General features: G+C 61.1%; 1 protein-coding gene across 23 annotated transcripts in view; it reads left to right on the top strand.

Moving 5' to 3' along the window:
* Nucleotides 1-13,331, top strand: part of NCOR2 (nuclear receptor corepressor 2) — a 206,078-nt gene that overhangs the window by 131,645 nt on the left and 61,102 nt on the right. For 21 of the 23 annotated variants that reach the window (XM_059139520.1, XM_059139524.1, XM_059139529.1 and 18 more), the window contains 3 exons: nucleotides 7,307-7,449; nucleotides 8,596-8,768; nucleotides 10,648-10,710. In XM_059139520.1, the coding sequence (XP_058995503.1) occupies nucleotides 7,307-7,449; nucleotides 8,596-8,768; nucleotides 10,648-10,710 (379 nt within the window). The remainder of the gene's footprint in view (nucleotides 1-7,306; nucleotides 7,450-8,595; nucleotides 8,769-10,647; nucleotides 10,711-13,331) is intronic. The other 2 variants (XM_059139525.1, XM_059139521.1) reach the window with 2 other exon arrangements.

Below are 13,331 nucleotides of genomic sequence, written 5' to 3'. Positions count from 1 at the left end.
GCCGGGCCAGACTGTCCAGATCTAGCGCTTCAGGGAGCAGATGTCCCTGATTCCTGCCCAGGAGGCGAGAGACTGTGGGAGGCCCCTCCGGGCCTGCGCCCCACCCCCAGACACATTTCAGAGACCACTGTTCTCAGGAGGGTGGGTGGTCTCCTTCCCAGGAGAGGCCATACCCCAGGGAGCGAGCAAGCTGGGCTGCCGTCTTGGGAGAAGACAAACATGGCCTTCTCATGGGCCATGACGTGGGGGCAGGGGAGACCTGGCTCTCTGCCAGCCCTGTCCGAGGCAAACCACATCAAAGGCATAGAAGGACATGGAAAATGTGAGCCCAGCCCAGAAAATGTGAGCATGGAGCATTTGGATCCCGGGGGGTGGGGTGAGAGGTGGGGGGCTGACAGACCCCACATCCGGGCATCTCAAGCTGGGCTGCCAGGAGTAAGGAAATAGTTACCAGAAGAGCAGCATTTGTGTGGGTCTGTGCTACTGTGGGCCACGGCAGGAAGGGTCCCCTTGGGCTTGACCGTTCAAGGAGCATCCCGGTGGGTGGTGGCCATGTTGGAGACCTTTGTGTCATGACTTCACGTTGATCACCCCCATTCTAGATGATTGCACAGTGAACAAGACAAGTGAGGTCCCGGAGCAGACACGTCCATGTGGGAGGTGGACAGTGCCCAAGTGAGTTAGCATGATTGTTGGAGGTGGTCGTGAGGGCTGCAGAGTGTCAGGAGGCAGCTGATGTGAGGGATGGCAGCTTTTAGGGAGCTGACCTCGAAGGCTCCTCTGAGGAGGGGGTCATCTGGGCTCAAACTTGAGTGATAAGAAAGAACCAGCCAGGCAGAGTCAGAGGGAGAATCCCACGGAGCAAGTGCAAAGGCCCTGAGGTAGGAGTAAACATGTCATCTTCCCGGAGGCAGGGGGGAGCAGCCCCAAGGGAAGTGGCTGAAGTGAGCTAGGGAGTGCAGGGACTAGATCACATGGCCTCGTGGTCTGTCAGACCCCTGGTCTTCTTCCCAGGAGCAGGACAGGGTCCGATCGACAATTTAAAACAGAGCTTTGGCTGCCACAACCACATATCTCCCTGCAGGCAGAACAGACGTCATGGGTTTGTGTGTGTGTGTGTGAGAGAAATGCTACTCGGGTTTTTTTGGCACATCTGTTTGCAGGGGCGTGCTGGGGAGTGTTCAGCGCCCAGCCTTGTGGGGGCGAAGCCCCGATTTGTAGCACGTAACAGTTGCTGTGGTATAAATACTCCCATTGCTCCAGATCTAAGCCACCGTCATGACGTCACCGAAGGTGGAACTGGGAGGGGGCGTGCCCTTCGGTGTAGCTGGGAGGGGGCGTGCCCAACGCAGTAGACTTCCTCTGTGCCGATGCCGTTGACGTCAGTAACCTCGAAAGCATAGATAACAGATCTGTGTAGTCTAATAATTGGGAAATGCTGCATTTTGAGTACTTCTTACCCTTGTTTTTATCCCAAGTTTTTTAACTGTAAAGTTATGTAGTTTAGGTTTTGTTTTTTGTTTTTAATTAACATTTAATTTATTATTTGTTTCAGGGATACTGGACTATGAGTAGTTCAGTTTTTGATAATGGCTGTGTTTAACAGCTTAACTACAAAATCCTTGAAAGCTGAGGTCTGCTCTCGCGAGTGGATCCGAGCTGGCTCCTCCACACCTCTGTCTGGACTCAGGGGGCGTCCGCTGTCTGAGTTTCCCCAGGAGGGACGGATGGGCTGGAGGAGGCGCATAGGGCACCAAGGGTCGGGTGCAGGCCGCCAGCCAGGACCAGAAGACACTGTTGTGTCTTGCCTCTGACCCCTGACCAGACCCTAGTTCTCCCACCTGCCTCGGGCTCCTGGGCCCCGTCGTCCCCACCGCCGAGAGACGGCAGGTGTCGGTCGTGAGGACGGAGCCCCTCTTGGGGTTTGCTCCCTTGGGGGTACATTGTACTCAGTGACGGGTGAGTGAGTGGCTGAGATGGCGATGTCGTGGGTGCTGCGGGCTGCGAGGAAGCTCTCATGGCACGTTTCTGAGGACCTGTCTTCGGAGGGTTAAATCCCGTCAGCTCTCACTCTTTCCTTCGGGATCAACAGCCACGCCTTCCCGGATCGGCTGCCGCGTTGCCCTTCAACACGGGGCAGAAGACATCATCCCCTGTCCCAACCCCCCAACTACTGACGGGAGCCTTTGGTGGCTGTCCACTGGCACCAGGACACCCCTGTGTGTCAGAGTGTGAGGCTTACAGATGGCCAGGCTCTGCAGCCATGTCCAGTATGTCGCGCAGTAGGGACAGTGCTCGTGTTCATGTCACTGTGCCTTTGCCCAGGCAGGTCCCCTCCCTGTAGTGTCCCCTCTCATCCTTGTCAACCGAAAGCCTTTGGGGACTCTGCTCAGAGGCCTCCTTTCCCGTCCCCGTGGGTCAGGCAGAACTGCCACCACATCTGTCGTGTGCCCTGCCTTTCAAAGTGTCCCCAGCACAAGCCTCCTTCTGCCCTGGCGGAGTTCCTTGTCTCTGTCATTTGGGGAAGGTTGGGGATCGCATTTTTGGTGGTGTAGTATCCGCCTTGTGGGAACGTGCAGGTGGTGGCACAGTTGGGCTTGAACAGGGGAGCCCGTGACCCCACAGCCCGGGGTCGCAGGCACAACACCTGCCCATAGGATCTTGCTGGGAAATGCTGTGCAGTCTGGGGCCAGCCCCTCGGCGTCTCCGTGTCCCTGTGTCGTGTGCTATGGAGCAGAGGTCGTCCCAGGGCTGCTGGGAAGATTCGGTTAACTCACAGGTAGAATGAAGAGAAGCCTTCATCTGGATTTGTTGTTTTTATTCGTGCGGTTTTCCGTGCAGCCCTGATCTGGGGCTCAGCACAGCGCAGGCTCTGTGGCCTCCTGCCTGTCCTGCACTCAGCTCCGGAAGCAGGGGTCCCTCGGGAATTGGAACTGATGGCTCTGGCTGACCATGGATCTGGTCAGGTTTTCCGCAAAGCCGTGCTGTGGTTTGGGAGGGACCTTCCCAACCGAGTCCTGGGCATGAAGCCCATCGTGAGTCGGAAACGTGTCTGGAAAGCAGAGGTAGACCCCACACTGTGAGCTTCAGAGTGCTTCGAGAGGGAGCTTGGCCTCCGGATCTCCCTACCCCCTAGGTCCACGGGTGTCACCCTGTTGCCAGCGGCAAGGGTCCTGGGTGTGTTTTGGGGAACAAGGATCCCTGACAGCCTCGCCCCTCAGTGTGGTCCAGGAACTAGCAGCATCAGCGCCCCCAGGAAGCTGCCTAGAAATGCAGTGGCTCAGGGCCACTTCAGACACTCGGAGTCTGCACTTCCCCACTGTCCTCGGCTGATTCGTGCACGGTCTAGACAGAGCAGCACTGGTCTGGGGCACAGGTGGCATGTGATGGCTCCTTGGGTCAAATCTGGCCCACTGACTATTTGTAAATAAAGTTTTATTGGTACAGAGCCATGCCTATTTGTTTACATTTTGGTTGCTTTCAGGTTACAAACAGAGGTGCGTTGAGCAGTTGTGCCAGAAACCAGGGGACCTGTGGCCGCACAGAATTAACCGTGTGGCTCTTACAGGGAAAGCTGGCTGGCTCCTTGTCTACGGCACTAGATCTCAAGCCTGGTCGGCCATCGGAGTAACCTGGGGATTCGTGATTGGTGTGGCCGCGGCCCGGGCTCCCCAGGTGTCCTGTGCGTGCGGTCATCAGGCCGTGGGAAGCTTGGCTCTGGTTTCGCCATGAAAGGGGGCTAGTGCAGCTCCACGGCTGTGGATGGCCTGAGGTCCGGGGCTGGGGCCGCAGTGGCCGTTCTTCCTCGCTGATGTAGCCGTCCTCCTGTGTGCTGCCCTAGACCATCGAAGGCTTCTGGAGACGGACTTGGCTTGGGGTGTGGGGGTTGCTGTGAGTGGGGCCCCCATTTCGCCCCATAAACCTGGAGTGAATGGAGCACTTCTGAGTCATCCCGTCGACTTCTGCTTGCAGCAGGGGGCCAGGCAGAGGGTCCTTACTGTGCCTGACCAGTCTGTCCCACTGTAAAATGTGTTTGAGGCCTGGGGCTCCTCCCTTTCGTCCCCTGTGACAGCGCCACTCAGCTCGGGGTGCTGGGACACCTCTCCCAAGGGAGACGGCAGCCAGGTTGCAGGAAACCCTGAGCCTGTCCGGGGCCCTGTGCCGTGGCTCCACGGCAGTGTTGCTGCACTCCCCGCTCCTCCGCACCCCTGCGCTTCTTAGGGCTTGGGAAAGTATCCGGGCAGGGGCACCGGTGTCCAGCACTGGGCTTGCACACCTGGTGGGAAGGGGTGGGAATCGTGAGCAGGCTGTGGTGCCCCACCTCCGCATGAGGTGGGCACAGGTCGGGAGACTCTGGCTCCGAGCACCGCTGAGGGGGGAGGGGCCCGCCGGGTAGGTGGAGTGGTGGGAGTATGGGCTCAGCATGGCCGGGGTTAACTCGGGCATAGGCTGGAATCCTGGCCCTGCTGTGTCCCTGGTTTGTCCCTTGATCTGTGCCTCCGTTTATTCTTCTGTAAAATGGGAGAATGAAGGGGCTGGTAAAGGAGGTGATTGCAGTTCATAGAGCAGTGCCCGGGGCAGGGCACTGAGACTGGTGTTTGTTATTCGTGCTGTGACGTGGGTGATGATTCGGGGGTGGGGATGGTTACGGGCTGGCCCAGGCTCGGGGAGGTGGGGGTTCGAGGAATCTTGAGTGGGGGACAGGGTGGGCTAGATGGGAAGGTATAGGAACACCCAAAGACACCGCCTCTGACCCGAGCCCCCAGATTATGGTCAGAGGCTAGGAGTAGGACTTTAGAAACCGTGGGACCCGGCCGTTGGCTCTCCTCCGAGACTGTGAAGCGTTGCTTCCCTGTAGGTTGGGAACACGGGTCACTGCCCTTTCTGTCTGAGGTTGGCTAAGGGCACGAAGTGGGGTAGTGCTTGCAAGGGGTTTCGTGTGGTGCCAAGGACAGGCCACCTCCGTGGATGGAGCCCCGGCTCACCACTCCTCTCGGTTTTTCATCTTCATTCCTGTCCTCGGGACCTCAGAGGGCCGGGAGCTCATCAACAGAACGTGCCGGGCGTGCATGGAGGAACGGGTCAGCAGGCATGGGTGCGGGGCTGGGCCCCGTGGGTGGGAGCTGCACTCCCTGGCTGTGCTGGCAGGGGTGGTGGCTGCTTGGTGGAGGATAAGGTCCCAGGAGCCTTCGAGGGCCCCCAGGCTAGATCCAAGGGATGATGATGACAGGTGCCTCCCGCAGGTTGGCTTAGAATTGGGCCCCTGTGGCCATTGGGAGGGACAGCAAGGAGGGATTTGGGGTGAGGCTGCCGCCCAGGCGGGGTCTGGGTGCAGGTGCGGCCGAAGACGTGTCGGGTGGTGCCGAGCTCCCTGTGGCCGGAGAGCCCCTGCCGTGCCCAGCACCTGGCGTCAGGCTCCCCGGTGTCGTAGAAGTCCGCAAATCTGACAGGCGGAGATGGGAGCCAGGCTGGGAGGCCTGTGGGGCAGGCGTCAGTCCCCCTCCCCAGCCAGCCACGCACTCTCCCCTGCCCTGGAGCCAGGTCTCTGACCCCTGCCCGCCCCCACCGCTCTTGTCAGGCGAGGGTGCAGAGGGCACGCTGTGTTGAAACAAAGCGGGAAACCTCTCTGTCCCCACTTCCACCTGCTGGGATGGAAAGCTCCAAAAGCGACTTTGCCTTTTGGGTGTGAGAGGGGCCCACAGCTCCTAGGCAATGGGAAGTTTATGCTTTAGTTCAAGTTGAGGGCTTCAGGGGGTGAGGGACAGGCTAGTCCCAGCCACCAGGGATCGGCAGCAACGTGGTGGGGGTGGAGAGGCTGTTCCAAGTCCAGCCGTCATGCCCTTGCCTCCTCCGACAGAATAGAGGGGGTTCTTGGAGAGAGGGAGGCAGAGTCGAGCCAGGAGGTCCTGGGGCGACCTCTGCCACAGCTTCAGAGAGCGCGGGTTCCCCCACCCCCCCAGGATCCACAGAATGCCCCCGGCTGGCCTGCGCTCCCGCTTCCTAAGTTCTAGCTGCACGAGAGGGTCCAGGGAGGTGTCGCAGCCTTGGCAGGACGGGCGTGTGTTCCTGAGGCACAGGAAAGTTGCAGGGAGAGAGCGAGACCCTGCCTGCCCGCACCTTCTCCCTCAGCTTCATTTCTTTCTCCTTGTCGGATCATCCATTTGGCCGTACCCCTACCACACAACATGCAAGGCTTTGCTAGGGTTCGTTTTCCCTTCACTTGGCTCGTTGGCACGGAGAGATGTTCTGGTTGGTAGGTGTCTGCAGGGAGGTCTTTGGGGTGGCTGTGCATTTTTAAAGATTTTATTTGTTTATTTGACAGACAGAGATCACAAGTAGGTAGAGAGGCAGGCGGGTGGGGGTGGGGAAGCAGACTCCCCGCTGAGCAGAGAGCCCGATGCGGGGCTCGATCCCAGGACCCTGGGATCATGACCTGAGCTGAAGGCAGAGGCTTAACCCACTGAGCCACCCAGGTGCCCCTGGCGTACATTTTTAAAAGAAATCAGGCGGGGCGGAAGGGAGGTCGGGCAACCTCTCGGGAAGGAGCGGGCTGCCTTCACTTCCTCCCTGGTGCTGACGAGGGCAGGCTCAGCAGCCCAGGCTAATGGGGCAACGGGCCTGTGCCTGGCTTGCCTCCGGGCAGATGAAATGCCTTCAAGAGGAGGCTGGTTTGCTGTGAGCCCCTTTCGTCTCCCCCTGAAGCAGAGGTTCACGTCCCCTTGATGTGAGGAGGGCAAGCCGGCTGTTGCGAGAGTGGGTCCTCGACACGGCAGCAAGCGCCTTCACACGGGCCTGGGCCCAGGACACCCCTCCCGCCGGCCCATGTTTCAGATATGGTGATAGGCTGAGAGGTGGCCTGAGCTTCGTCAGCGACGTGTCCCCAGGTTCCCCGGTGTTCACCCTGCTCTGGCTTCAGGTCGACCAGCAGCCCTCCCCATGCTGTTGATGGCGTCAGTCCCACTTTAACACCCACGCCAGACACCAGCTCTGAGGCTCCTCTCGATTCCGCCTCCCGGGCCCTGGCTGAGGTGTCGGCGTGCTGACTAGCCCTGCTGTGCAGAATCAGCACAGAGAGGTCAAGATCCTCATCTGAGGTCACACAGCCCCTGAATGGAGGAGGCAGGAGTTAGCCCAGGCTTCCAGTTTCCACACCTCGCCTGGGACTCCTGGCTCCCCAGGCCCCGGGGGCTGCAGGTCCCCAGGCTGCGGCCCGGCCGTCTCCCCAGGTGCAGGGACTCCCCCCCACCCCACCCCGACCCCCTGCCCGGTCTCACTGTTTTCCTCTCCCCTCCCCCCGGGCCGGCGGCAGCAGCAGCAGCAGCAGCAGCAGCAGCAGCAGCAGCAGCAGATGCCCCGGAGCAACCAGGAGGAGAAGGAGGAGAAGGACAAGGAGACCGAGAAGGAGGAGGAGAAGCCCGACGTGGAGAACGACAAGGAGGAGCTGAGCAAGTAAGACGGCCGGGCCGCCCGGCTTTGCGCCCCCAGGGAGCGGCGAGGAGGTGCTCCTTGGAGGCCGGGCTCCCGCGGGCAGCGCTCCGCAGAGACTGTGGGGACAGAGACTGTGGGGACAGCGGTTCGGCACCTGCCGATCGTCTGCCGGGAAGGGAGGCATCTTTGGCTCCGTCTGAATCCCCTTCCGGAAGCCCGCCCGGCCCCCTCCCCTCTCCTCCCGCCCGCCCTTTCCTCCTGGAACCCTCCGGAGACCTCAGAGACTGATCGCTCATTTGAGCTCGACTCCTGAGCTAATACATCTAGGCAGTGACTTTGGAGCTCTCTGCCGCCTCGTCTCTCTCCCTCCTCCGCCGAGTCTCCCGAGATGCCAGGCGGGGGACGGGGGAATCAGAGGAGCTAGCGGAAGGACTGGGGATGCAGGCGGGCCCTGCCCTCACCTCTAGAATTCTCGCTGTCAGCGTGAGCTCTTGCAGATCAAGGCGCAGCCTTCCGTGCCTGCCAGGGGCGGGCGCCGAGCGCGGCCAGCTGGAGGTCTGCGCCGGGGAGGGGGGGCGGGCACGGCTCCGTGCCAGGTACCTGGAAGAGGCTCAGGAATGTGGCTTCGGAGAACATCTGGCTTCGTTACCCCCGCCCCCTTCCCGGACGCCCAGGGAGGGCCTTCAGGAAGATGAATGGGAGGCGGGGGTGGTAAAGCGGAGTGGCCCCGTGGTCCGCCCTCCTGAGTCTGCTTCTGAGAAGGCTCCGGCTCTGGGTACGGAGGTCACACGCACCCCCACACACCTGGCTCGGTGGCACACGCCCGCAGGAGACTTCCCTTTTGTGCGTGCTGCGAGGCACGGTGGCCCTTGATGATATGGCCAGCAAAGCGAGGGCCGTTCCTAGAGGCCCGCGGAGCCTCTCTGTTTTGGGGAGTGAGGTGGCCCGTCGGTGGTACCCACCGGCACCCCGTGATATGGGAGAGGGTAGCTGCTGCCCGCCGGCCCTTCCCCTGAGCGTCCCCTGCCTCCCAGCGTCTGACTGGTCCAGACCCCCCACCCCTGGCAGCCAGCGCTCCTCGAGCTAAAGAAAAGCAGGTCTCTCGCAATGGTCGTCTGGTCTCCAGGCGTGGACGAAGCCATCCCTGTCTCTGTCTCTGGCCTTCAGGGAGAAGACGGACGACACCTCGGGGGAGGACAACGATGAGAAGGAGGCGGTGGCCTCCAAAGGCCGCAAAACGGCCAACAGTCAGGGAAGGCGCAAAGGCCGAATCACCCGCTCGATGGCCAATGAGGCCAACAGCGAGGAGGCCGTCACCCCGCAGCAGAGCGCGGAGCTGGGTGAGTTCTGGGCCAGGGAGGACCGTGGCTTCTGAATCCCAGCTTGAGCTTCTGAACGCGCTGGGTGACCTGGGGAGAGCTCCTAAACCTCTCTGTGCACCCTCATCTCCATAGCGCTTGCCGGGTGTGGGAAGAGCCCACGACGGTGCCTGGGGGTGCGAAGGGCTAGTGGCTGTCAGCCCCGGTGATCCCGGAACTGGGAGGGTTCACATTAAAATCCAGATGGCCAGTTTGGGTTCTGTTTTTTAATGAGAAAATCCGGCCGCACCTGGCCCTCATTTCTTCCCGGTAGCAGTTGGCACCGAGTAGCCCTACCTCTGTCTAGAAGGACCTGGGCGCAGACTGTACCCCCCCACCCCGCCCGTTCCCAGCCCCAGTAGGCTCCCGGGTTCATACTTCACTTCTGTGGGCTTCCGTTTCTCCTGCTCAGCAGACGTCCACCCCCAGGGGCTCTGAGCCCCCCCCCACCTCAAGTTGTAGGGGGGTTGACGGGAGAGATGGCTCTAGTAGCAGTTCTCAAGTTCAGCCACAGGGGGGCAGCCAACGTGTGTCTGTCATCTGTACTGTTCTGGCTGTTGTTGGGGGGGGCACTGACCTTCCCAGCTCTGTGCTCAGGCTGAGGCCCCGGCCACCAGGATACCTCCCCAGGGTGGGAGCTGATGGAGGTGAGGTTTCGTTGTCACAGATGCCCTCTACCCGACACCCAGGGTCCGTATCAGACACTTGTCCCTTCTTCCTGTGGGAGGTAATTTGTACCCATTTCATAGATGGGCTCTTTGAGGATGTTGCCTCCATAGTCGTGAGCTCACCGGGATTCAGACCCAGCCCCACTGGCCCCAAATTTAATGTGACTCCTATAGTCGTTTGCTGGTTGCCCCTTGGTGCCCGGAGGCTGATTCAGTGGAGGGGGGAGGGGGGCGGCTAACTTCTGGGAAGCTCCTGTTAGGCCCCAGGCTGACGCTGGGGCAAACACCCCCCGGCCCCTCCAGCGGGCTGTCCCAGCACCCCAAAGCTCAGACTTCTAGCTTCCCTCCGAGGATGCCTTGGGAAAGAAGGGAAAGTTCGTGAGGTCTCACAGGTTGGCAGGCCACAGCAGCAGGGAACGGGAGCATCTCCCCTCTCGTGGCTGGAGCTGTTCCTTCTCCTCTCCCTCCTGCTGGAGCTTTCCCCACTGGCCAGCCGGCCTCTCCCCAGCACATCCTCTGGGCCTGGTGCTGTTTTAGGCACTGAGTCCTTGCCGCTGGCTCCTCGTGTCTGCCCTCTTGGTGAAGTCTTAAGCAATTTACAGGGCAAGAACTGGGCTCCTATCTGGGGGACCTTGGAGGAGAGATCCAAAAACAGCGCCACAGTGGAGGCCTGGCCAACTCTGTGAGGTCCGCGAGAACCATGTCCCTTCTAAAACTTCCTGCCGATCAGGTGGAGTTTGGGGAGAGTACAGCAGTCGCCCCGTAGAGCAGCATTCTCAGTGAGGGACCTGATGAGCCCCAGGGGACAATTCTGGCCAACAACGGCCATGCCTGGAATGCTCGTTGATTGTCACAGTTGGGGTGGGGACTGCTGGCAGCTGGTGGGTGAAAACCGAGGGTTTAACAGTAAAGAATCACCCGTATAGACAAGTCCACGCTCACCTGAGGGCCCCGTCCACCCAAAGCTCGCGTCCCGAGTGCCCCCGACCTTCATCTGGTCACCGAGCTTTCATGTAGGTCACCCCCTTCCCAACCAAGTACATGCAGAGACAGTCCTCACAGTCCAGACCCTAGACCACCTTAGTGTCCCCGCCTGTAAAATGGGCTGATGACACCACCGCCATCCCAGCGGGCCGTGTGGAGGCTGGGCCGCCCCTCGGGCTGCTGCCAATGCATCCTGTCTTCCGTTTCAGCTTCGATGGAGATGAACGAGAGTTCTCGCTGGACGGAAGAGGAAATGGAGACGGCCAAGAAAGGTGAGGGGCTCCGGGGGCTCTGATCCGCCCTGACTGGCATCCAGACCCCGCAGCTCTCGTGCTGGGGAGGGTGAGGCACGTTGGGCCTGACCCACACACGGGCTCTGGAGCCATCTGTAGGGCCAGGCTCTGCTTTCGGGCTGATCTCAGATTGCTTTTCCTTGGAGTCTTGGTTTCACCCTGCAGTGACTGCGTCGTCAGGCACACAGTGTGACCCCAGGGTGACACTGAGGCACAGCTCCGAAAAGTTGCAGCTCAGGCTGTGCGCACGGGTCATTGGACCGCTTCTGTCGCCTCCGGGGTCAGCATGTCGTGGCCCCGTAGATGCTGGTGGCAGCGCACCTGGGCGTCTTGGAGGGGAGGCCCAGAGCTGGCCAGCAGCCACCACAGCGGGGTCACAGGGTCAAGCTGCGTGTCCCCTTCAGCTGTGTCATCTCTGTGGTTGGAGGCCGTGCACGGTAGTGCTGACCCCGTGTCCTCCCTTAGAAGCCAGCTGCATGTTCATTGGAGCCAGAACAGCCGGGTCCTTCCCTTCGTGGCTCAATGACCTATCTCTGTGCCTCAGTCTCCCGTTCTGTGAAGTGGGAGGGGCATCCGTGAGGAATCAGAGGTAACAGGCATCGAGGGGCCTGAGCACGGGTCCTGTACCGTCAGGGGCTGCATCTGCTTGGGTTCCCCTTGTCTCGGGGCTGACTCCTTGCTCGCCATGCCCAGCACTGACAGGAAGGCTGAGGCCGGGGGTGCCTGAGCTCCATTTACCTGCCTGCTCTCATTTACTCTGGTCCCAGCTCCCAGAGTGGCTCGTTTCCATCCCGTTTCACAGAGGACCAAGTGAGGAGTGAGGCCAAGGACGGCCTGGGGCCCGGAGCAAGTCCAGGCCTCCAGCTCTCGTCCCCCTGGCCCCACCAGGGCCCTACCGCAGACGTGCAGCTTCCTGTGCCCAGGGCTCTGGGTCATGACTCACAGAGGGGACAGATGGCCTTTCTTGTGAAGGCCCCGGGCACCCAGGGGCAGGCGAGTGTGAGGACGGGACAGCCTCCAGGCCCCTACACTCCAGCCTGGGAAGGGGGTGCTGAGTAGCCTGAGTGCTCTGCCCTGGGGTTTCAGAAACTGACCAGGAGCAGCCCCAGACCTGAGCAGGGCCTTCCCTCCCAGCTCCTGTCTGGGCCCCCTGCCCCCCTGAGGCCCAGACCCCTTTTCCGAGCTCCCCGCCCTTGGCGAGCAGCGACCCTCTCAGCACTCGGGAGAGGAGCCCTCTGCTTCCCCTCCTGGGCGAGGCCCTGGAAGGTGCAGGCCGAGCAGCACGCATGGGGTCCTGGGCGTCATCTCTCACTGCGGGGCAGAGGGGTGCTGTTAGCCCCTGGGGGGGGGGGGCGCACGGTGCTTTTTCCTCTGTTGGTTTCTCTCTGTTCTCTGTCCATGCTGTGGTTCCAGGCTGGATTGCACCACTGGGTGCAACGGAGTCTTCCCTGAGATCGCATGAGTCTTTTTTTCTCTTTTATGGAATTTCGGCGAAACACGCCTAACGCAAAATTTACCGTTTGCTCTTTCAAAGTGTACAAGTTAGTGGCATTAAGCGCCTTCACAGTGTTGTGCAACCATCACCTCTGTCTAGTTCCAGAACGTTTTACCACCCCAGACAGAAACCCGATGCCCACAAGTGGTCACGCCTAGCCCCCGAGGCCCGCCAGCCTCTGGCGTCCACTAACCTCCTTTCTGTGTCTGTGGATTTGCCGTTCACCCGAATGGATCCCGCGGGACACGCCCCCCGCGTCTGGCTTCTCACTCAGCCTTGCGCTTGCGAAGTTCGTCAGTGGTGTTGGCGTGTGGGCTTCGTTCCTTTTCGTGACCGGGCTGTAGTGCCCCGCGCGGGGTCCTGCCGATGCGTCCATGGGTCTGTCGGTCGACGGTTATGGGGGCTGTTCCTGTCTTCGGGCTCTTGTGAACAGAGCCACTGGGAACACCTGTGCAGGATCGCACATTTTGTTAAGCACCCGCAAGTCCCCTGCGTACCCGTCGTTGGCAGTGATGTCACCCGGGACCCTCCACTTCCCCTCTCACCGGGGCAGTGAGGGGCTCTGTGTGCAAGGCCCAGGACCGCCAGCCCGTGCTCCCACAGCCCCTCTCTGCCGTGCTCCCCCACCCCGAGAGTGTCTTCTGTTGTCACGGCGGCTCCACCCCTGGCCCCCCTCCCTGCTGCCTGGGAACCGGGAGTTGGCCAAGTTGGCGGCTGTCCTCTCTCTCCCTCTGGGAAGGGCAGATCTGGGGAATGGGAGGTCGGCGGGGATGACTCACCGGCCGAGACGGGAGTGTGCCCCGCTGTCTCAAGGTTGGGTCCTCACAGCGGCGGTGAGCTCATCCCGCGTCCTGCCCACAGAGACGACTGCGCGAGAACCCCCCGGGGACTGTGCACGCCAAGGCCCTGCTCAGTGACATTTGTAATAATGCGATGAGCGCTGGCGTGCTCGTCTGCCGTGAATTACAGCAATCTGGACAATTACTGCTCAGGGTGGCTGCTAATGGCTGTGTGTTCCAGGCGGCGGGCGGGGGCGGGGCGGGAGGCAGGTGCTGGCAGCCCGGGGCCGCTGGGCTCCAGCATGAGCCTGCGGGGAGCGGGGAGA

This window comes from Mustela lutreola, chromosome 11 (assembly GCF_030435805.1).
Source record: "Mustela lutreola isolate mMusLut2 chromosome 11, mMusLut2.pri, whole genome shotgun sequence".
NCBI lineage: Eukaryota > Metazoa > Chordata > Mammalia > Carnivora > Mustelidae > Mustela > Mustela lutreola.
The sequence above is the reverse complement of the archived record's forward strand: the minus strand, read 5'-3'. Positions and strand labels throughout refer to the sequence as shown.